General features: G+C 31.5%; 4 protein-coding genes across 4 annotated transcripts; 2 read left to right on the top strand and 2 right to left on the bottom strand.

Annotated features, from left to right (window-relative positions):
* Positions 1-495: 495 nt before the first annotated feature.
* Positions 496-1,612, top strand: LOC125063914 (transcription elongation factor 1 homolog). Its single transcript, XM_047670610.1, has 3 exons — positions 496-599; positions 712-829; positions 927-1,612. Exons 2-3 carry the CDS (start codon positions 714-716, stop codon positions 1,057-1,059), a joined length of 249 nt encoding a protein of 82 aa, XP_047526566.1. The 5' UTR covers positions 496-599; positions 712-713; the 3' UTR covers positions 1,060-1,612.
* A 603-nt stretch (positions 1,613-2,215) lies between these two features.
* Positions 2,216-15,498, bottom strand: LOC125063890 (vesicle-fusing ATPase 1-like). The gene is made up of 16 exons (XM_047670574.1): positions 15,334-15,498; positions 14,981-15,069; positions 14,120-14,249; positions 12,893-12,978; positions 12,680-12,825; positions 12,111-12,249; positions 11,420-11,562; positions 11,054-11,253; positions 10,489-10,621; positions 10,040-10,242; positions 9,119-9,307; positions 7,921-8,053; positions 7,441-7,598; positions 6,996-7,180; positions 5,108-5,266; positions 2,216-4,605 (listed from the first exon to the last, which is right to left on the bottom strand). Exons 1-16 carry the CDS (start codon positions 15,343-15,345, stop codon positions 4,470-4,472), a joined length of 2,241 nt encoding a protein of 746 aa, XP_047526530.1. The 5' UTR covers positions 15,346-15,498; the 3' UTR covers positions 2,216-4,469.
* A 561-nt stretch (positions 15,499-16,059) lies between these two features.
* Positions 16,060-21,289, top strand: LOC125063892. Its single transcript, XM_047670577.1, has 9 exons — positions 16,060-16,277; positions 16,353-16,467; positions 16,830-17,064; positions 17,254-17,470; positions 17,594-17,787; positions 18,253-18,413; positions 18,791-18,895; positions 19,020-19,493; positions 19,753-21,289. The coding sequence occupies exons 1-9, from the start codon at positions 16,220-16,222 to the stop codon at positions 20,036-20,038; spliced, it is 1,845 nt and encodes a 614-aa protein (XP_047526533.1). The 5' UTR covers positions 16,060-16,219; the 3' UTR covers positions 20,039-21,289.
* An 11-nt stretch (positions 21,290-21,300) lies between these two features.
* On the bottom strand, positions 21,301-22,145 carry LOC125063913 (protein FAM32A). Its single transcript, XM_047670609.1, has 2 exons — positions 21,770-22,145; positions 21,301-21,508 (listed from the first exon to the last, which is right to left on the bottom strand). The coding sequence occupies exons 1-2, from the start codon at positions 21,977-21,979 to the stop codon at positions 21,386-21,388; spliced, it is 333 nt and encodes a 110-aa protein (XP_047526565.1). The 5' UTR covers positions 21,980-22,145; the 3' UTR covers positions 21,301-21,385.
* Positions 22,146-22,671: the final 526 nt, after the last annotated feature.

The raw sequence follows: 22,671 nt of genomic DNA on the forward strand, positions 1-22,671 counted from the left end.
ATATGAGATTATTTAAATAAAAAATACAGTTTGCCCTATATAGATAATATTATACGACAGCATTATTAAGCAATACGTTGAGAGAAATTTTGTCGTATTCACCACACGATAATTCATTTCATACTTACAGAATTTTGTACTCGCTTTTGAATTTACACTTACTTTGGTGGAAGTGTTGTCCATCTGTCTGCCTCTTGTTTATCTGAGCCATTGATGACACATGGAATGATTATAGATGTAGAATTTTAAGTCAATTTACCTGACACATAGTATCAATATATTTGATACATAAATAGCAAAACTAAAGGAAACCTGTGTGGTAGAAAATTATTATTATCATAATTTCAGACACAAATAAATAATTTTAGAAACTATAACATGTTTTTTAAAATCTTTTAAATTTTTGTCATAACTTAAAACCATTAAACTAAGAAGTGAATGGTTTTTTTTTATCCTACCGAAACTGCAATGCGTGGTCAAATTATTGTCAGTATTCAACTGTTCAGTGATTTGACGTTTGTCACATTGACAGTCACCGTAGAGAGAGGTGGTGCGCTTGTATATTGAGAATATTTGTAATAAATAAACAAATAGTACCGGTACGTTAATTATACAACAGTAATGAACATAATATTATCTAATTTAAATTGAACATTAATACAGTTTAAATATTGTAAATATTTTGTCTAAATTACATTATTTTTGTTAAAGCCATGGGTCGCCGTAAATCCAAAAGAAAGCCTCCGCCAAAAAGAAAAGCTATAGAACCACTCGACCAACAGTTTAACTGCCCTTTCTGTAACCATGAAAAATCGTGCGAAGTGAAAATGTGCGTGAAAATCTCTTTCGAAAATTAGCCTTTTCTCAAATCATGATATGGTATAAAAGTACTAAGAAGTAGCATTTTAACTATATATCTTTTACAGGGATCGAGCGAGAAATACAGCTAGAATACAATGTCGAGTTTGCCTGGAAGATTTTCAAACAACAACAAATGTTTTATCAGAACCCATAGATGTTTACAATGACTGGGTTGATGCCTGTGAAACTGCTAATTAGTTTTAAGGTTATTTTAAGTTGCAAGATGATTATGTTATTCAAAAATGTGTGCTTGGTTTAAATTGTATATTTAAATATATGTATATCTCATTATTTCCATAGCCACCAAGTATTAATCTCACATAATTTTATTAAAATCATATAAAATGAAATGACATCTATTATTTTGGCTATGAGGTCCCAGAAAAATTATGGTAACTAGACTGAATTGCTTTTAGCTCTAGATCCAGAAGTAGCTATCTATATCTAAGTCCACTTAGATCTATTAATATATTCTTTGTGGAAACTGGAGAAATGTACAGCACAAATACTCAGATTGTGAAAATGAATTGTAATCTATACAATTATTTTATGTTCAGTTCTTTAAGCCTGTCGAGGTATGAATAAAAGGTATTTGTTGTTACTTGGTGTTGAATCTGAACCATAAATGGGTTATATTATATTATGAGGTTGAGGCCATTTCCAATCAAAATAAATAGGTTCTATTCATAATGTACCTTTTTTCGAAGTTGAGACTTGTAAGTATAAAAATTGAATAAAAATATATATGTGATTTGAATTTATTTTATTTTGCTGCTCGTTGTTATGTTGTGCTCTTTGTGATAATTTGGTTAATTTAAATAAGTAACCTTTTCAATATACCACCTCAGAAGTATTTATATTATGGAAATTTATCAATTGCATTTAAAATTATTCAAAATATTGATAACACAAGTGTTATTATTTTTTATGACTACAAGGCTTCTCAATATGTAATATATTCTTTTAAATAGACTTCCCTATTTAGAAATTCTATGTTTATTTATATATAGGGAAATATTAAGGGTTGTTTGACTTAAGTACAAAAACAACTATAGTTTGTAATAATCACAAAAAGATATAAAAAAAAGTAAAACAGTTAATCATATGTTTTATTACATTATTTTTTAACAACTAATAGTAAATTTTATCAGCAAATGCACCTTTATATTACTTTGAAGTGATATACATGAGATATGATTATATTATATTCTATTTTATCAGAAATTTTTACATTAATTCGGAATACTAATACTTTAATTAATCGATTTTGTTTTCTTCGAATTTAAAATCATATTGAGCTATATTTGAACTTTTTATTTTATTGTTATTATAATTTGGTATAATAATAATAATGTTGTATATTCAAAGTTTATTTATATCAATTCCTTTACACAATACAGTTTGACATCAAAATGATTATAGAAGATTCCTTGCTGATATAATTTGAGTTAAAATTTTATAATACACTCACGAAAACATTTTAGTCACTATTATTTCATCATGCAAACTACGGTGTTCTAAAAGCATTATTGAATTTGAATATTAGATATTTTTGATAAACATCATACATAAAGTACTTCAATATTAAACACTACACAAACACTTTGCGATTGATAAATAGCTCAATGAATGCGAAATGGAATGTTCTATGCATATAATGCACGCAAATAGCAACAAACATGTGGGAAGTAGTTATTGATTCTAAATATATTTATCTATTTTCTCAACATGTATTAATATCTTCATAATTTATATCACTTATTATATAAATCTTTGTAAACTAGAACAAACCACTGTTATTCAGCATTTTATAATATTAAAACTTTTTGGCAACACATTATATTGACTGCTATCTAAAAGTTTGATCTTTTAAGTGCCATATACATTTTTTGGTTGGATAAAGACTGGAACTACTAAGTACAACATCGATAGCTAAATATTTTATTAATAATTAATTGTACTTTTCATTGTAATTGTAGATTTTAAGTCATAAATTGCAAAGGTTCTACCTCTACCGTCAACAATGCTTGCAAAGTCTATAATACTAGAATAATAAATACTCCATATTGACATTTTCCCTTAAAAAGCTACGCCTATTAGTATTATTTTAATAACAATCAAATATACTTATTCATTAAATTAAACAGCATCAAGCTGTATCACATTTACGTAACAAAAAATAAATAATATTGCTTTCGAAACTATACATTACAGTATACAAAAAAATTGAGCTATTGCCTAGACTTACAACCCTGGGATGTCCGTAACCATGCCATTGTGTGAAATTGCTAAGTGAATAATAATCCTTTATTATAACAGAAAAATATTTACAAAGTCTATTAAAGTTTCTACAAAGTAGTAATAGATATTGGGAGAGAACAATAACATGGTTACTGGAGTCGCATACCACTCAGCCCTTTGAGCATAAGCTGTGTAAAAAAGGTTAATAGGGCGTAAATAGCTCAGAAAGGTACATATGCCTTGAAAGCGTGCCTATAGTTTTCAAAACAAGTGGAATGTATATTATACACATAACTAGCCAGTAACTGAGGTCAAAATTATTTAAAGGCAACTTATCAAGAAATTCAAATAAAATTTCAAATATTGTGTTATTAGTACAAATAGAAAGCTTCAATAAAGCAATTAAGGAGTTAAAATTTACCAATATCAACAAACGAGTCATACTGCAGATCGTTACTTTCACATAAGGGTTGTTCTTCTAAATTATAGACATCAGGCAAAGTAGTTACAAGTGTTACCACAGCATTATCCCCATCGCATACTGCTGTACTGTCTGAGCTGTCACTGTTACTGTCGACGTACTCATATAACCTTTTCTTATCTTTATCTTCCACACTAACCTCTGACATCTCATACATACTCATGACTGTAGATATATCATCCACATTGACTGCATCGAATGAATGGGAAAGAACAGCGTCGTCGTACATTATAAAGGCCACTTCGACATGAGATGAGGAAGCTTCTTCAGTGAATCGACCTGAGTCCCCTAATTCCGATACATTCAATGATAAAGTATTTTCTTCGTAAACCAAAGTTGTGGGTTCGTGAAATTCGCGAGTGTCGTCTGATAATTCAACATTTTGGTTACACTTCAAGGCATCGCCGACCGCGTTATCCTTTGAAGAAAACGAGTTATCGTCGGATAGATCCACTTCCGCATTTAAAGTTACTGAATCGTCTCTTTCTGCTTGCAAGTGTTCCAAATCATCCACGCATTTGGTGGAATCGTCACTGTCGGATACGATAAGCTCTATACTGCGATCCAACAAGCCCGTGTCGGTGTACGTTGACATTTCGTCTTCAAACACTATTTCGACACTTCGAATTCTCATGAGGGGCATTTTAACCGGAGATATCTCGTTACCTTTTGCCGTTCTACCTATTCTGTGATGACTAGAATCGAAGGGTTCCGTGCACTCGCTCACGTCGTCGTAGTCTATTTCGTAGCTTCTGAGGTCAGAAGCGCAAGGGGAGCTCTCGGTGGCCTTGTAGCTGTGGGGTCTCGGAGTGTACATGTGTGCGTGTGTGTCGGGTGAGGGCGTGCGTGTGGTATGCGTATGTAATCCCTAAGGTTGCAATAATTCTTATTGTACAGAGGTACCGAGGTCGAGACCGCCCTCCTCTTGCATCTTTGTGAGGAATTTGAATACTCTTGATTCTTCGTCGGTCTGTTTCACCATGTCCACCAAAGCTAACAGCTTTTTGATGCCAATAAAGATCCTGTAAGAGCAAAATTTACGGTTTATACTTAATTTTTTCCTCAAATTAACTTAAGGATGAGGAAAGTTACATATGTATGTAACTGTATTTTGAAGCTCCAACGACTTGGCGCCTAGGTCTTATTTTGATTGAAATAATCACTGGTGATAGCTATTCTTAATAAATAATTAATAATATTTTTATTATTAACTTTAACTGAGTGTTGAAATTGTGCTAGTATTATGTATAACAATAGCCCAATAGTTTGGCGTAACAATAAGCCGAACCTGCGACTCATACATATATGATATAAAAACAAATATAACAAGCTGCAAATGTCCCAACACTGGGCTAAAGTCTGCTCTCCATTTAAGAAGCAGTCTTAATACTCATTCCATCCCTCTACTATAGTACGAGTAGGAGAAGCACATTGAAAAGAAATACACAGGTTTTCGCACGATAAGTTCCTTCGCTAATTATGTACATGTAACCGATATGTGACTACAAGTAGCTGGCGACTGACTTGGCCCCGCGCAGGTCGCGCTGTATGCTGGCGAGGTCGCGGCGCGTGAAGGCGTCGCTCTGCTCCAGCACGGCCATCACGTGCTCGGGCTGCGACAGGTTGTGCACGTGCAGCACGCCCGTGAACGCCGACAGCATCTCCATGTCCTCCAGCACCTGTCTGCGGGTCAGTGTGCGCGGACGTCGTTACTAACTGCCCAGGTAGTGTCCAGTCTAGTGGCCAGATATGGGGCCGCTGATCCCGAGGTTCAAACCCCAGGTCAGGCCGATATAAAGTTATTGGGTTTTTATATCGAAAAATTTTTAGTAGCAGCCCGGAGTCTAGAAGTTGGAAGTGAGTACATTCCAGTGCCTCGGAAAGCCCGTAAAGCCGTTGTGTCAGATTTGCTGTCCCATCGGATTATGAGAGTGAGGTAATAGATAGTGCACCTTTTCGGGGAAGCATTAGATGTTTTAGAATCAACAGAGTTCCTTGGTATGACAATAGACTCTAAGCTCCAATGGGGCCCCCATATAAATAAATTGGCGAATAGACTTAGCTCTGCAGCCTATGCGGTAAAAAAAATTAGACTTTTGACTGATGTGGATACGGCACGCCTTGTGTACTTCAGTTATTTCCATAGTATAATGTCGTATGGCATCCTACTCTGGGGTAATGCAGCTGACATTAATACTATTTTTGTACTGCAGAAGAGGGCTATTCGTGCAATTTATAACCTGGTCCCAAAAGATTCGTTAAGAGGTAAATTTAAAGAAATTAAAATAATGACTGTCGCTTCTCAATTTGTTTTTGATAATGTTATGTATGTACGCAAAAACATAAATGATTTTCCCAGAAATTGTGACGTACATTCTATTAACACTAGGAACAAGAATAAACTTGTTACTCCAAGTACCCGATTACACAGGGTTAGTAACTCTTTTTTGGGGCAATGTATACGTTTTTACAACAGGATCCCAGAAAACGTTCAAAATTATTCAATTATAAAATTCAAAAGAGTCGTTAAAGAGCGTTTGTGTGCTAAAGGATATTACAACACTAATGACTTTTTAGTTGACTGCACACCTTGGGAATGAAATGATCGCCTCCAGGCTGTTTCAAACAACTAATATATACTTATCATTGTACCTACATGGAAAATGGTTAAAAAAAATGAAAAAAAAATATATCCCGCTGAGTTTCTTTCGCCGGTTCTTCTCAGGTCCGAGGTGCTAAATTCCGAACCGGTGGTAGATTTTTGACAATCAATAAGCAAGTGCAAACACTTCTATATTGAATAAAGATTTTTGACTTTGACTTTGACTTTGACTTTGTGTTTGCCGCACACACTTGTGCAGTGCACTATAATATTTCCTGCGAAGTTGGCTGGTCTCCCTCGACATTGACCACCATGAACGAAATTGGTCAGGTCCACATTATTATGCCATTATTGTATATCTTTAATATGAAAGCTTCGATTGTTCCTGATAAAACATTTGAAAAAAAAGTGAGAGAAGCTTTGTATTCAGTATCATGTAAATACTACAGCGCTGTTATTAGTTAACACTTGCCTTTTCCTTTCAATTTACTGCAGTATAGTATATTAGATTATGTTCAATATCGACTAGCAGAAACCTTAACAAATTCCGAACCGCTGGTAGACTTGACAATCCAGATCAAATGCTTTTATCTTGGATATAGATTTTGACTTTAAATATTTGGTAAGTATTTGAGTTTAATTATATATTTCTAAATCCAATTGTGTATAGACATGTACATAAGTCTGTAAGTAGTGATACTATTTATTTAGAGAACATCTCAGTTTACTTTGTAAAGGATCTAACGTCTTTCTCGACTCTTTGATAATGAAAACTCTATAAATGCAAAAAAAACTCATCTTTCAACTCACCTCCGACTGCTGGTGCACAAAATAAGTAACTTCCTGCCTTTCGGTGGCTGCTTCTTCAGCAGCACAAGTAGAGCCTGCAGCGTGAGATTGGAGTATCGCGGCCCGATGGGTCCGTAGTCGAGGAGACGCTCGATGTTGTCCACCAGGATGCAGGACAGAGTCGAGCGGTACGCGTCGTCGAAGTACTGGAAGTATACTTTTTATATAGTTCTTTTTTTAATTTTTCTATTTTAAATCATAATTTCGAATAAATTGCAATAATTTTGTACATTGCTATAGTTAGAAATGTTATTTTTTTATGAGTTTTATATACTAAAAATATTTTTTTTGGATATTCGGAATATACATAAATTCTAAAGTCATCTTTGACTTAAGTACATATACATACAACAAACCCGTCCATTTAAATTAGACAACGATTCGCGAACGATGATGTTATACATACCTTTCGAATCTGCAAACATTTGGCGGTTTCTGTAAAACCGATCATGTCCTCAGGCGAGCACACCTTGACGAATGGGAAGTCGGAAAACTTCGCCAATTGGGCCGCTAAGGCCGTCTTGCCGCTGTTAGGCGGACCCTCCAATAAAACTGAGACCAGACCTGAGAAATTATACGAACTTTAATATTCGTGTAGTTTGAGAATCGTAGAATGGAACCATTCCATTTTTAACCATATTTCGTAAAGACTTAAATATGATTTCGATGCACTCTCTCGTGACAATAGAATCCTTGGACAGCCTTGGATCGTATCGAGCATTTCACATTTAATAACTAAGAGACAACGGAACATCAATAAATAGTAATTTTATGAAAAGTTAGAGCTCCCTTCTCTACAATCCCTAAATCGTGTAAGTTAACTTAATAAACTTCATACTTGAAAAATACATCACATTCATAATTATAACAATATTTAAAGTCTCACCGCTAGCCTCAGTCGCCCTCGACTGCTGGATGTATAACTGTCCATCTTCCAGAAGAGACGAAACTGGAGTTCCCCAGTTAATTATACCACGTGTTAAGAAATTCTCCAAAGTTTCCGCAGCTGTACCAAAAGCCTGAAGAAAATTTTATATTTTTATTTATATAAGACTTGATTAACTTCTTGGTATAAAAAGTTATCTAACATGATGTATTTTTGATAGATTAACAAATATTGTAATATAATAAGTATCGACAAAAGTGACCTCTCTGTCCATAATGTGTCATTATAATCTTACCATTTACCGACCTTTTACCGATTTTTTATAAACAGATAACGATTAAATACTCTTTTAATATTACTTATTTTAACAATGATTATACTCTGTGACTGATTGATTTTAAATATCGTTTTCATTTATATTTTATCTACTTTTTTAAATATAATAATAATTACTGTGACGTATTTATAAAAGGTAGATCTGTTCCCTCACGAAGGTACGTTATACTTAAAACAAAGGTAATCATATAATCTAATTTGTATTTATTTTTGCTGTATTATGTTAATCGCAAGTACGGGCGTCACGCAGTGCTCCATGCATGCAATGCAAGCCGATAATTTTACTTGGAGACAAAGGAGTGGAGGCCCTAGACCTCCATAGGCGTGGAAACCCTTAATATATTATGAGTTAAATAGAATATTTTATCAGTAAGCTATAATTTATTTACTTATATCGGTAACTTTAAAACAGTTATTAGTAACATTTTTATAATTTGACTATATCGAAATATTTGTTAACTCGTCGGAATGTCTATTGGGACCCCGTGTCTCGTGTGAAGGCCCCAGGGCAGTTGCCCCGGTTGCCCTCCCCTAAATCAGTAAAGTGAATACTTCTGATATTAAGGAATTCTTGACGGGTCGGACATCTACAAATCTTTGATACATATTTTACGAACATCTAATAGTTTTAGAAGCGTTCATTTTAAAACCACCAGGAACTTACAGCTTTTCTTTGTCTACATTGACACAATAACCTATATCTCAAAAAAGATACGACATATAGTATGTTTGCGTCCTTCCTGAAACTGCAAGCTTAAGCTAGCATCAAACGAAATCAAATTGTCCATCATCATTAAAATACTCAGGATTTTTCTTTACGAAATGCTAATAATAATTAATTAATCGATTAGTATTAACTTACCGGTTTGATATCATTTTCCAGCGCGTGTAAGAAATCTCCCCTTTCCACCATAAGTTTTTCCATGGCCTCAGGATCCACTTCTACTTTGCTCGATGCCTTGATGAGACGATTCATCGCAGTGGACTGAGCGGCTCGAACGAGACCCTCGAGTTCTGCACCCGAGAAGTTCTTCGTGAGGGTGGCCAATTCCTGTAGTATTTAGTGCTACTTTATATGATGTTTCATACAATTAAGATTATAATACTTTTTTTTAATGATTTGTAGTTATTATATAGTATATTCGTGATAAAAAAAATTGCTAATTAACTTATTAGACTTATTTGAATAAGTCGTGTAACATGTGTGTATGATCAATTTCGATGTGTTGAGATTAAACGCGATAGAACAAGTAGTTAAGATTAAAAATGAAAATTATTAAAACAAAGGCGATTTTCTTTACAAGAACCTAAGTGTACTTTATCGTTTTATAGCTGAATCTTTAAAGATCGAGGATTTGCTTTAAAGAATGGAGACAGACATCTATAAACTATCACGAGGCGATAGAAACAAAATCGAGTATGACTCTTGGAATGTGCATTTTTATGACGTTTTGAACCTACGGATAAAAATGAATATATAACTTCGATCCAGAAACATTCTATTTACTTGGATAAAAAGAACCGAAACCATTTTTGATTGGTCGCCAGCAGAGCTATTGTGTGTGATTTTGGGATAATACGTTTTTCTGTAAATAATGAGATATGACCAAATAAGGATTTTTTTTCTTAGTTTTAGAGAATTTTGGGAGCCTCATAGAGATACTTATTCTGATGGAATTAGGCGACTTAAAAACGATGCATATAGTGTATTGAAAATAGTCTAGAAAGTTCTAATGATTATTTATTTGGTCGCCTCTCAACATGAACGGCGAGAATGAGTTACCTTGGAGTCAACATCTTCGGCAATCTTCTTGTACTCCTTCATACGCTTTGTATGGATGTTCAAAATCTGGACGCGACCTTTCTCGTCGGGCAGACCGATTTCCATCTGAACTTCCAGACGACCAGGTCGGAGAAGAGCCTCGTCTATCATGTCCCGTCTGTTCGTCATACCGATTACCAAAATATTGTTCAATTGGTCCACGCCTAGAGATATAATTTTCAGCTGTTATAAAAATGAGGTTCTTATATTTTATAGTTTGTTAGTATCTTAAAAAATTTAATATTATCGGTTTAACAATTGAATGTACACTGTTCATACTAGACTCTTAATTATTTTGTATTAAAATGTTCTTTATTTTAAAACAAAACGACGGGAATGTTAAACAAAAATACATAAAATCTAATTACGATTTACATAATAGGAGATCCAGGAAAATAAACATTACTGACCATCGATCTTGGATAGCAGTTGGTTGACGACAGTGTCATGGACGCCGGTGTTTCCTCCGACGGAGCCTCTCGCTTTGCAGATGGCATCGATTTCGTCAAAGATTATAATATGAAGGCCACTGTTCGGACCACACTAGAATACAAATAATTGGTTAAGTAAAACATTTTATTTGCTTCTGCGATTTTCCCTTTTTTGCTTCATATTTTAATATCAGATGTTGTAACCCTTGACACTAAGAAAAAAAATATTATCGTCGTTCTCTAGTAGCATAATTGTATTGTACTATTTTAGGCTTGCACAAAGCTCTTCATGAGTGAAATAGCTTTAAAGATAAAATCTTCAAGTCTAAGTATCTGAGAAATTAAATGATATAAGTTAATCAACTTTATCTGCCTATAGGGTCGGTTACGCCCCCACGATGATGATAATGAGCAAACAAAAATTCATTAATACAGAACTAGCTAAAATTCCATACTAAAAAAACAATTGTAGGTAAATTAATAAAGTTTCGGAGCAAAATTTGCTTAAACAAATTAAACATCTATGCATTCATGTTCTTATTACCCTCTTTTCTTCTTCTTCAGCGTCCGCAAACAATCTCCTGATATTGGCCTCACTCTCACCAACATACTTGTCCAATATTTGAGGACCATTTACGATCTTGGGCTCTCTTGCGTTTAACATTTTACCGATCTGACGAGCCATCAACGTTTTACCGGTACCGGGTGGGCCAAACAACAAGATACCCTTTACGTGTTTGCAGCCTGAAAATTCGATATGATTGAGTTTCTTTTATTGAACATTGATTTTTAACATTATGTGTTTGCCATTTGAAAACACCCAAAAAAAATAGAAGATAGCACATGTTAATAAGACTATTTAATTTCGGTTTGTATTTTTTAAAGGTAACATATTATATTATAAACTAACCCAGCTGCTCGACGACTTCAGGTGGGAAGACACGAGATGCGAATGCTCGTCTGAAGATAGCGTTGAATTCATTGTCCAAACCACCAATTCCCATTTTTCCGAAATCCCAGTCTGGGTTGATAATGGACTGACGAGGCTGCTTACTGTACAAAATATTTTATTACGATTCATATTTAAAACTGTTAACTAACATAGCAACGCGTTTTAATGAAAGATTGATCTTGAGATAATTTATAGTAAAGTTCATGTTAAAATTCTTGTTTTACTTTAAGGGAGGAATTAAAATTAATTCAGCTGTGTTTTTGATATGATTATTTTGAATACCAAATTTATTTTACCAAACAATTCAACTGTCTATAATAAGAGCCAATTAGAAGTAGTAGTCTTAATTTATAGATTTTTAGAACCTTTCCTTATATTCAACGTTACCTATAGGAGATATTTTTAGTTATATTTTAAATATGGCATTCACTGGATTGAATAGCAATGTGTAGAGGACCTATTAAATTATTTTTACAATTCATTATTTTCTTTCATGGATTGGAAATACGTGTTTCCCATCATTTACTTTTTTATATACACGCAGTTAATGACGTCATAAAACACAAATATTTACAGTTGAACAAGTATGGACAAATTTGCTTGTCTTACATTTGCAAGACTAGTAGTACTATTTTAAATATTCACTTACCCCTTAGCTTTACCGATGAGGTTCAGTGAAGAGTTTTCTGCTTTATCGAATTGGATACAGGCATCCGGAAGCAACCTGCCCATTCTGACTCGACGAGGCACTGCATTGGCACCAGCGGCCAAGGCTTGTACGTCCACAGCTAGATCAAATCAATTTTTTATAGGAAGGCAGAACGGGCGGTGTTTCACCTAATTGTAAGTGGTACATGCAACGCAACGCACCACCTTAAAACTATGAAGGAATGTCTCTTGTGCCTATACACTGGCTCACTTACCCTTCAAACAGACGAAAATGGAAGTTTATTTTATATTGGTACATTTACTGTAATGGCCAAAAGTTACAACGAAATAAACTATATAACACATATTTACCTGAAAGTTCACAATGTACAAAATCATTCCAAATACAAAATTTATTAAGCTGAACATTTTTTTATTCAAAAATGATAACTTATTTATGTAGTTATGTGAAAATATGTATATATTTCCTATTTCATATATGCAATAATAATTTTTGTATTAAGAGTTTACAGGTAGACAATTTTTTTGATTAAAGATAACAAAGCTTACCTTCCAAATTTTTAACGATTAACGAGAGTACTTTCTTTTCTTGGAACGAGAAAGCGAGTTGTTGTCCAACCGAGAACATTTGATTCGAGAACTGAATGAGAAAGTCACGAGCCATCTGCTCGGAATCGTAGGGCTCCATAGATGTCCTAAAAAAGAAAAAAATAATTATTATGTCTCAAAGATTTATAACGAACCTCTATTTCGAGAACTTACGTTTTCTTCAACATGAAATCCGCCTCCATGGTGACACTGCATAAGCAATCAGCATTTGTCGGTTTGAAGGGTTTCACGTCAATTGTCTATAAGTAAGATAAATTTTTAGTCAGAAAGTTTAGGTATATATAAAATATTATATGTTTCAATAAATTATGCACTTAGGGTCTAAATAGAGCAGTGGCTTGAACAAGTGATTCTTAACCAAAGATTGAGATTAATTTTCATGTGATTAATTTGTGCCTGTAATTCATGTCACGCTCACTGACAACCCTCGTAAGGAAAACTGCACGCAACTCAGTGGATTTTATTTATAACCCCGCAGCAACCTTTTTTTTTTAATTCAAGTGCAAATTTTTATATGGTGTGCTGGACGGTGGAGTAAAAAAACTAATAGATGTATATTAATCCATTTATCACTAATAACTACTAAATATGTACATTAATTTCTACATAATATGAAGTATAAATAAAGACTTTAAGCTATGTCTATAATAGTAATTTTAGTTTTCGGTTCCAAATGTGATTTCCTCTTTTAGTAGGGCGGTAACAACCCATAGACAGATAAGGGTTAAAGTTGTAAATATTCTCAAATACAAATGCCGGCAGCAAATATCACAACTAGGCCGTTTTCATTATGAAACCCAATGTTTCATTACTTTATAAGAAAAGCTATGGAGATAGACGTTCTTGAATTTGATTTTTTAACTCTACTGCACTGACCTATTTCAATATAGTTATTGAAGTGTAAGACTGTGTGCATAGCAGCGTTACTCACTGCTCGGCTCACAACAGTAATTAAATTTGGAATATGAAGTGTATTAAATTTGACTAGTATAACATTCAGCAGCAACGTGCCTTTATTATATAACTAAAATTTATTTATTACAGGATGTACTTAAGGAGGAAGCTTCCAAGTTGTCATATATATACTTTTTTATGCATGTTCATTGATCAGGTGTAATGTTTTGCGTATGAACCAATTTTAACCATTTCTTTTATATTGGGTTCAGTCTAGTCCCATTTAAAAAAATAATAATTTGAGCTAATAAAAGAGTACAAGTAGGTCGCACAAATGCTAGCCATTAGACCAACGAGGCAGTTATTGAGCAGATACTATTATATGAAATGAGATGAAATTTTTATATTTTACAAAATCAAGTACCTAATAGTATAGGATTCTTATTCCTCTAAATATTGTAAAAATAATTAATTAAATGATAATACCTGTCCAATGGACAATGTAGCCCATTTCCTTTGGGGTGCTGAGAAACCAACTGTTCCTCGGTCCACTCCACTGTAAAATCTGATGCTGAAGACAAAGTGCTGTGAAGGTCCAGTAGAGATCTCTAAATGCCTGAGGAGCGTTATTATTGTTAAAATTACATGCAATCATTGTTTTTCATAAAAATATCTCATACGCAAGATATTTAATTGAGTTTGAGTTTGAGTTTATCTTTAGTATGGTCAACAAGTAGGAATTAATACAAAAAAAAAATTTTTTGTTAAAAAAAATATTTTTACTTTTGATTTCTCTATATATGCAGAAGTAACTCTGTCTTCACATTTAAACCACTTAACTGATTTAGATAAAATTTGGTATGGGGATAGTTTGAGTAAATCTTAACTAAAATTAGTGATGGGAAAGAAAATATACTAGTTTTTTTTATTCACCCTTCAAAGATGTTAAATAAAAGGTTTGTGTGTTATAGGTAAAGTTTAATAATTTCCCACTCGTAAAGCTGCAGTTTCAGCTAGTTCTTAATTTATATAAATAGATAATTTCATTTACATACCTTAATATATTTGTCTTATAAGAAACATACTAATATTCATAATTTAAATTATAGAACAATATAAATAAGTGGGTACTATATATTATTTTTTATTATTAAATAGTTTAACTATTAATTTAATACTGCATACATCTGATGTTTCAAAATTGCTTAAATAAAGAAAATTCTGTTAAGGAGACAAAGTAAATAATAATAATGGTACTTAATTATATTAATAATACTACTATGGAAACAGTAAGATATAAATAACATTTAGGAAAAATTTAAAAATTGTAGTAATTAAATTACTTACTTAACATCACTGGGAAAATCATCCGGGTTGATAAGAGCGCAGTTGGTGATTGCTAATTCGTCCGAAGGACATTTTGCTGCTTTCATGCGCTAAAACAAATCATTATTTTAAATAATTCTATAATTTCGTTACTTATATATATTACATAAAAATATAAGGTGTGTTTCGCAAACCATGATGTAATACTATTGAACTATACCATTTATTTTATACAATAATAAATACATTTTATACTACTTTTAAAATTTAATCAACTTATTTAATGAAATTAGTAAATAATTAATTCTACCATAATGTTTTTTGTCAATAGGTCAACGTTAGATTCACTTTGTGTCATTCTTTAAAATACTTACCATTGAAGACATTTTAAACTATAACAATTTAATTTTCTATTTAAACAGTAATGTTTTGACAATAATGATTCACGTTGATTGATGTGACGTCAACATGCAATCAATAGAGTGCTTCGGGTTTCCTACAACCCATTGAAGCAGCGAATGGCTACACAAGGGAATGCAGTAAAATATTTCAGCTAAAACGATTGGTTCAACCGATCAATACAACGAAATTCAGTATTACCATTATTCAAAAATGTAGAAATAGTGCAAATTGCACAAGTAATATATTTTTTTAATGTAATAAATATTAAATTATTTACTATAACATTCACATTATAGCAACTACATTGCTTAAAAGTACAAAGTATTTAAAGAATATCAAAAAATTATATCGGAGCATGATCATAACATATGGTCTAGTGAATTAAAGTTCGCCAAGGATAGCGAGTTTAAATTCGGACAAACGTAAGCTATTAAAATTAATTATTAGCGATCTTTGTATTACACATATTTACCAGTAATCCCGTTTATTCCTAACATTAAAAAATTATTAATGAACTGGAAATTCTTCATCTCCTACTGTATTCAATTATCAATAAGACTGTTTGAAAATAAATTAAAAAACTTATTATTTTAAATTTGTATTAATTATTGTTGTGTTTTTTTTTTATCAGGGTCAATTTTAATTCTCACAAAGTACCTACTTTAATTTTATATATCCATTATCCGTCATCCGTGGGTTTATTCAGCTATATACTCAACACTCGCTACTCTTTCTCTGTGATACAATACAATACAACTATTTTTTCGTCTGTCAGTTTCATTGACGGTTTGAGTTACTGGTATTTTGATATTTAAGTTATTTTTTTAGATGGTTTAATAAATGAAATAACATAGTATCATGGCCTCAATACCACATATACAAATGTTTATATTATTATTTCTAGTTTCATACACAAGTAAGTCTTATTTAAATATGTATTTAAAAATCCAACGAGTCGGAAACGCCCAATTTAAAACATTTTGTATTGCAGTATCTTCAATATCGGCTGAATGCTCTATTCCTGTAGTTTTAAGAAACACATGGTTTTCATTTGAAAATGGAAAGCAGACCATCACTGATATTAATGCAAATGAGATGACAGGAAGGTAAACTATATTATTTATTAATCACATACTTTATGATATAGGCCCATGTTATTAATCCTAATTTAAATCCATCTAACGATACTATCTTCTATTTTACTAGTGGAAAGAATATATTGCTTCACTCATTCAATTGATACAAATATTCTTATATGATTTTTCTAACTTGTTTTTAAATGTTTATTTCCTATATATTTCATTTTACATTATATTACTTCACATTAGTAACAATTTGACACATTTACTTAAAATTTTACTCTTAACACCATTTAAAGATTTTTGATTACTATTATATACTGTAATATTTTAAAGCTCAATTGTTTTTGGTATATATTATATAAAAACAAATCATGTTTGTATTTTAGAGGTCTGTGTGTGAATATTAAGGCTGATTACCATGTTAACTATACAATGGTATTCCGGTATACCAAGTGCTACTATTGTGTTAAACTCATAGTTCGGACAGTTAATGTACTGGAGAAAATTGAAACACCATGTGTGGATGTCGGACAAGATGAAGAGCCAACAGTTGAAAGAGTGTGCAAAGGCCTTAATCCTGATCAGTCTTTAACTACATTGTTCTCGGAGAATTCTGTCCCAGTAAGTTTTTTTTGTATCTTTGTCTCATGTATATAATAATAATTTATATAAATAATTATATAAATGTCTTGTCATTATGTTACCTATACAAATCAATTTAAAACATATGTATACAAATGTACCATAGATGTAAATAAATTCAATGAATTAATTTTATAATCTTAGTAATATATTAATATTTTATTTCAGGTCAATTGTAGATCATCTCTTGAAGGTGTCTGGCAGTTTGCTTATCAAAATCGTTTCAGATTCACTGGAGAATGCAAGCATCCAGATGCTCAGATCAAATCGTGTCAAACAGCTGGAACACAGTTTTTAATTACTAATCAGAAGTTTAATATTACATACAGGAAGTGTCCTGGAATGTCTGGTACTTTTGATGGTGTCGTTGAATATAGCTGTTTAGGTACAAGTTAATTTTAGTATTGATTATTAATGCATACATACATTTTATATATGAAAATATTTTTGAATTCTAGTTAAATATTTTTCAAAAAAAATGTTCTTACATTTATATATTTTATTTAAGGTCATTGGTTTGTTGATAAAAATCATTTCTTTGCTGTTGCAAACACGAAGGAGTCTCGTAAAGATGAAAGATACCGTTGCTTCCTGAAGAACAGAGATGATGATCTATATATTGGTGCGTCAATCACACCACAGTGTAATACGTTGAAGACCGTTGAGAAATCACCAGAGAGATACAGAATTACTCCTGTTAAGGTTGGTAATTCTAGAAAGCAGTTTTTTATATTAATTAGTTATTTTTATTTCATAAAAGCATTCAGCAATTCTAGATGAATTTAAAATATTGTGCAATGTACACTGACTGACCTTTCATACAGTAGTTAATATAATCATAAGGAGTATCATGAAATAAAATGATAAATCTTGTGTTTATTTAAGGATTTTAAATTTAATATGGAATGTTTTGTTATTCTTCACCATTTGTGATACATTTTAGGGCACATTCTTTTTTCAAGTTTTGTGCACTTTTATTTGCAAGAAAAGAGATTGATTTGATTTATGAAGTTAAAGAGATATTTTATTTTCCGTAAATATTTAAAATCATATTTACATTTATTCTAATAAAGGATTATATTGTATCACATAATTTATTACTATTAAAATAGTTTTAAACTAGTTTTTTATAAGTTACTATTTAAATACTTTTTTTTTACTTTTCAGGCAGAGGTAGTAGAACCAGGATGTCGTTTACCACAAAACTTTTCTGGTGATTGGATCAACACTGCTAATATTGATGCTGATGTTTTTATTAATGAGACACATATAATTGAAACTTATTATCCCGATGAGAGCAGATCTAGACGTACTATTTATGTTTGCAGGTAAATATTTGCTTATATGAACTCCTTTAGTCCTGCTAGGCTAAAGCCTCTTCTCCATTTGGTTAGGAGCTAATTACACCATGGGGATTGGTGGATACACATATGACAGATTTTTATGGAATACATGCAGATTTTCTCACGATGTTTTCCTTCAATCCTTCACCACCGAGCATGATATAAATTATAAACAAATTAGTTACAACAAGCAAATGAGTATGGTAAGCAACATGAAAATGCTGTGGTGCTTGCCTGGGTCTGAACCGAGAATCTTCGGTTAGGATACACATGTTCTAACTGGGCCATCTCGGCTCACTCACAAATTGTTATAGTATTAGCATTATTTTAATTATCATAATAACATTACAAGTTTCTTCCAGAGAACAGCGTGACAGCCGTGTAATGATGGCTCGACTTACTGTTGATGGTTGTCAGAAGGACTATGTCTGTTTCGATTTCGTACCACAACATCACAATGTTATAAGGTTAGATTCTTTTAGTTTTAAAATTCCAATTATCAAATTTATTTGTGATATCTCATTTAGAATTAGTCATAGAATAGTAGTTAGCATTAGTTAAAAGTAATACAAAAATACATGTTTGTTTCAGATATCGTAAAGGTTTAGCTATGATACAAAGTAACTTCCACACAGTATGCTCATGGGTGCAATTTAAAAACTCGCAGCAATGGCGGTACGATATTTTCCTAAAGAAAGTTCCCACACCTATACGTTGCCCTGTAGCAGGTAAATTTAATTTTACACAAAGGGGTGACGTCAGGTTCGAAACAAGAATTTTAGGTGGTGTAACATTGAGCCCTCGGCCAAATTTGTACTGCAAGTTGAATTTAAGTGACTTTTCAGTGTGCGATACAGAACAAAAGACTATTCAAATTAAGGAAAATTATTGCCTATCTGTAGACTATTTAGGTAGACCAGTGGATATTTACAGTGATCCTGATTACAAAATGAATTGCATAGGATATTGGAAAGAGAATTTGAAATCTTATCTCATTACATATGATGAGTTAGATCCTTTCTCAAAGTACAGATGTTGGGTGTATCAGAGAGCTGACCTAAACCGGTAAGTGACTTTAATTTTTGTTCTTCAATAAAAACACAAATGTAGTTTTGGTGGGTTTTGTCTTCTAGTCAATGTTGGATTTTTTAAAATTTCGGATTTTCTAATAAATTCAATCTTAAATTCAATTCTTTAATCTTTACTAGTTTAATTAATACTACTTAATACTACTTTAATTTAATCTAGTACTAAAATTCATAAATTGACAAATTGGTTATTGCTTAATATTTTTTGAGATGATATTTATCTTATTATTTCACAGGGTTCTCATGTCTCAAGCGTTGGGTCCGTATTGTGACTTAAAACAGGATGTGACCTCATGGAACTATACAGAAGGCGCGGCAGTCGCCGTTGAAATGGAGGAGTATGAAAGAGAAAGGGATCAATGTCCTATGCGTTTTGATGATGGTAGTGACCCTTGGTCAAATAAGGAAAATCATGTTAAAATTTTCTCCTTCAGTTACTCATTTTGGAGGAATAATTCTGCATCAACTTTAGAAATATTTATCCCACTTCTAGTAGCAGCTTTAATGTACTTATTGAAATAGTCTTAATAATTGATATATATTTATTGTAGGCCACATTACACAATACTTATCTATTCCAATAATATATTTATCAGACTTTTCAGTCAATTTAATGATTCTGACATAGAATTTAACATCATAGAATTAAATTGTTTGATTTTTTACTTTTTGACTCAATGTTTAGATAGGTACTAATTCTATTTATATGAAACTTCTTTATGATCATAGTTCATAGTTTCAGGTTCTATATAGTATGTAAGTAAATAGGTTGCATATATGAGATATGGCTTAACATGTTGACATAGTTGGAGAGAAAAATGACTTTCCAGGTACTTTTGAAGCCAATGCTGTAAGAACTAACAATAATATGTCGAAATTAAACCCCATCGAAATTGGGGCAAGCAGCTAGCTTTTTAAATATTTTAGCTACTGTATTTTACAATTTATTTAATTAGACATACTCAATTAACAAATTAAATGTAAGTACCAAATATATACAAAGCAAGCTGTTGATTATATATGAACACTAACATGAATACTGTCACAGTAATGTTTTTGTTATTGACATCAAAATATTGATAAAAAACAATCATAGTATGCCAGTAAAAATTTACCTAATCAGTATTTATTAAGGCATTACTGCATAATACATTGAGTGCACCTAAAATCATTTGGTTTTCAATCTTATGAGTCCTTAAAATTTTAAAATTAAGGTGTTAATTTATTTAATTTGTCAAAGAAAAATATTGTGTAATGTTGTGTAAAACAGCTGCAGTTATATATATATATTAACTTTGTCTAATTTAGTTGTTTTGTCTGTAATAAAAAAGTGTAATAGTAATAATAATAATAACAACATTATTCACTAAAGCTTAAATTTTATTAATAAAAGTTATATGATAAAAAAAAATCTGACACATATTGCTGAAATCACACAAGAGGCAAATATCTTTATTATTTTTGTTGCATTTTATATTACCTCAACATACTATGTACTTATGAATTCTGCTGTACATTTTTACAATTAATAGAATATTAAGTTTCTAAGATATTTTCATAGAGATATGATAGTTATTAAGTCATAATTTTTAAATGGGAATCTCTCATTAGATTGTACTATTAAATGTGCCTTATAACATGTCTTGTGAAAACAATGAATTATTTTTAAAAATTTTGTGATCAATTTTAACGACCTGTGAATATCAGTCCGTCCAATAAGTAAGTTTTTATTTTATACTTATTTTTATTAGAAAATACAAATAAAATAAATAAAAAATTGTAAATCTAATATATATTTTATTTAATTTCAATACCAAGATAATATAAATTATAACTTTTACAAGTGATAAACATACAGCAATGTTTGTTTTATTTTGTCCAAGATACTTTCGGAATATCAAAGTGTTCTGTCAAACTGTCCAGATGTTGGTTAAACTTCTCTACTCTCTGCTTGTGAGTCATTTCTGCTTTTTGAAGAATTCTTTGCTTTTGCTGAAAAAGGATAAAATAAAGTCTGTGGTATAAGAATTGAAATTTAACAAGTTTAAGCACTATATTTTTTTGTGCATATTAAATTATTTTGATAATTCATTACTTATGGAAGGTGCGAAGTACATAAGAACAAAATACACTATGAAATGAAACATTTGCATTAAGTCAATTAATTTAAATATCAGTTTAATTTGATTTAAAAATACAAAGCAACAATATGTCATAAGTTTGTTGACTGCTGATGAAATATATTATTCTTACCATTTTCTCTTGCATTTTTTGGAATGCTAATTCTGCTTTGGTCCGAGTATCTGTATTCACATGTTGCTTAATTTGTTGCTTAACCTCACTTTCTATGGCTTTTTCAGTTTCTTTATTTGATTTTTTCTTCTTTTTCTTTTTTATTCCAGAAGTATCTTTAATTCGTAGCTGAGCTTTGTTCACACAAGCATATTCATCTTCATCAACCATTTTAAGTTTGTATTATATCTGATACAACGTTCGATTGTTTTTAATTAGCTTGCTTCAGTATTTGGTAATATCCTATTTTTTAACGATACGCTTATGATAGTTTCTTGTATAGAAATAAGGAAAATAAATTGTCAAGTTGTTTGTTGTTTTTAGTTGTCAAATTTTCTCTTTCACTCTTACAAAGTAACAGATAACGAATACTATAAAGATTAAGTAGTGTAGTGCTACAGATTAAAAATTAATTATAATTCTATTAAATATTTATTTTTTTTATAAATTTCGATCTTCTATTTTTAGGGGTTATCTTTATACCGTCTCAAATATATTTATAGGTATTATAAATATTGATGTATCTATAAAAAAGCATGCTTCTTTTATTTAATTTTTTCCCCTGGTTAATTCTGTGGTATATTAAACTACATATATAATTAGGTTAACACTTTGATTGCCAAAGCTAAATTTGGAATTTTCTGTTAGTGGCCCATACCTTTTTTTTTAATCAATTAATTCTTAAGTACAGCAACTACTATTTGTGGGTGTGTTTAGGGTTTTAGTATAAATATATTATATTTTACATAATATAGCTATATATCACGCGACGTCGCGTGATGGGCCATGTGCAAAGTACATTCTCGTCGCGTTATGGGATATCTCAGCAAATTTAGGGGAGTTATGAGTTCAAATGTAATACA

The sequence above is a fragment of the Vanessa atalanta genome, chromosome 5, assembly GCF_905147765.1.
Source record: "Vanessa atalanta chromosome 5, ilVanAtal1.2, whole genome shotgun sequence".
Classification (NCBI taxonomy): Eukaryota; Metazoa; Arthropoda; class Insecta; order Lepidoptera; family Nymphalidae; genus Vanessa; species Vanessa atalanta.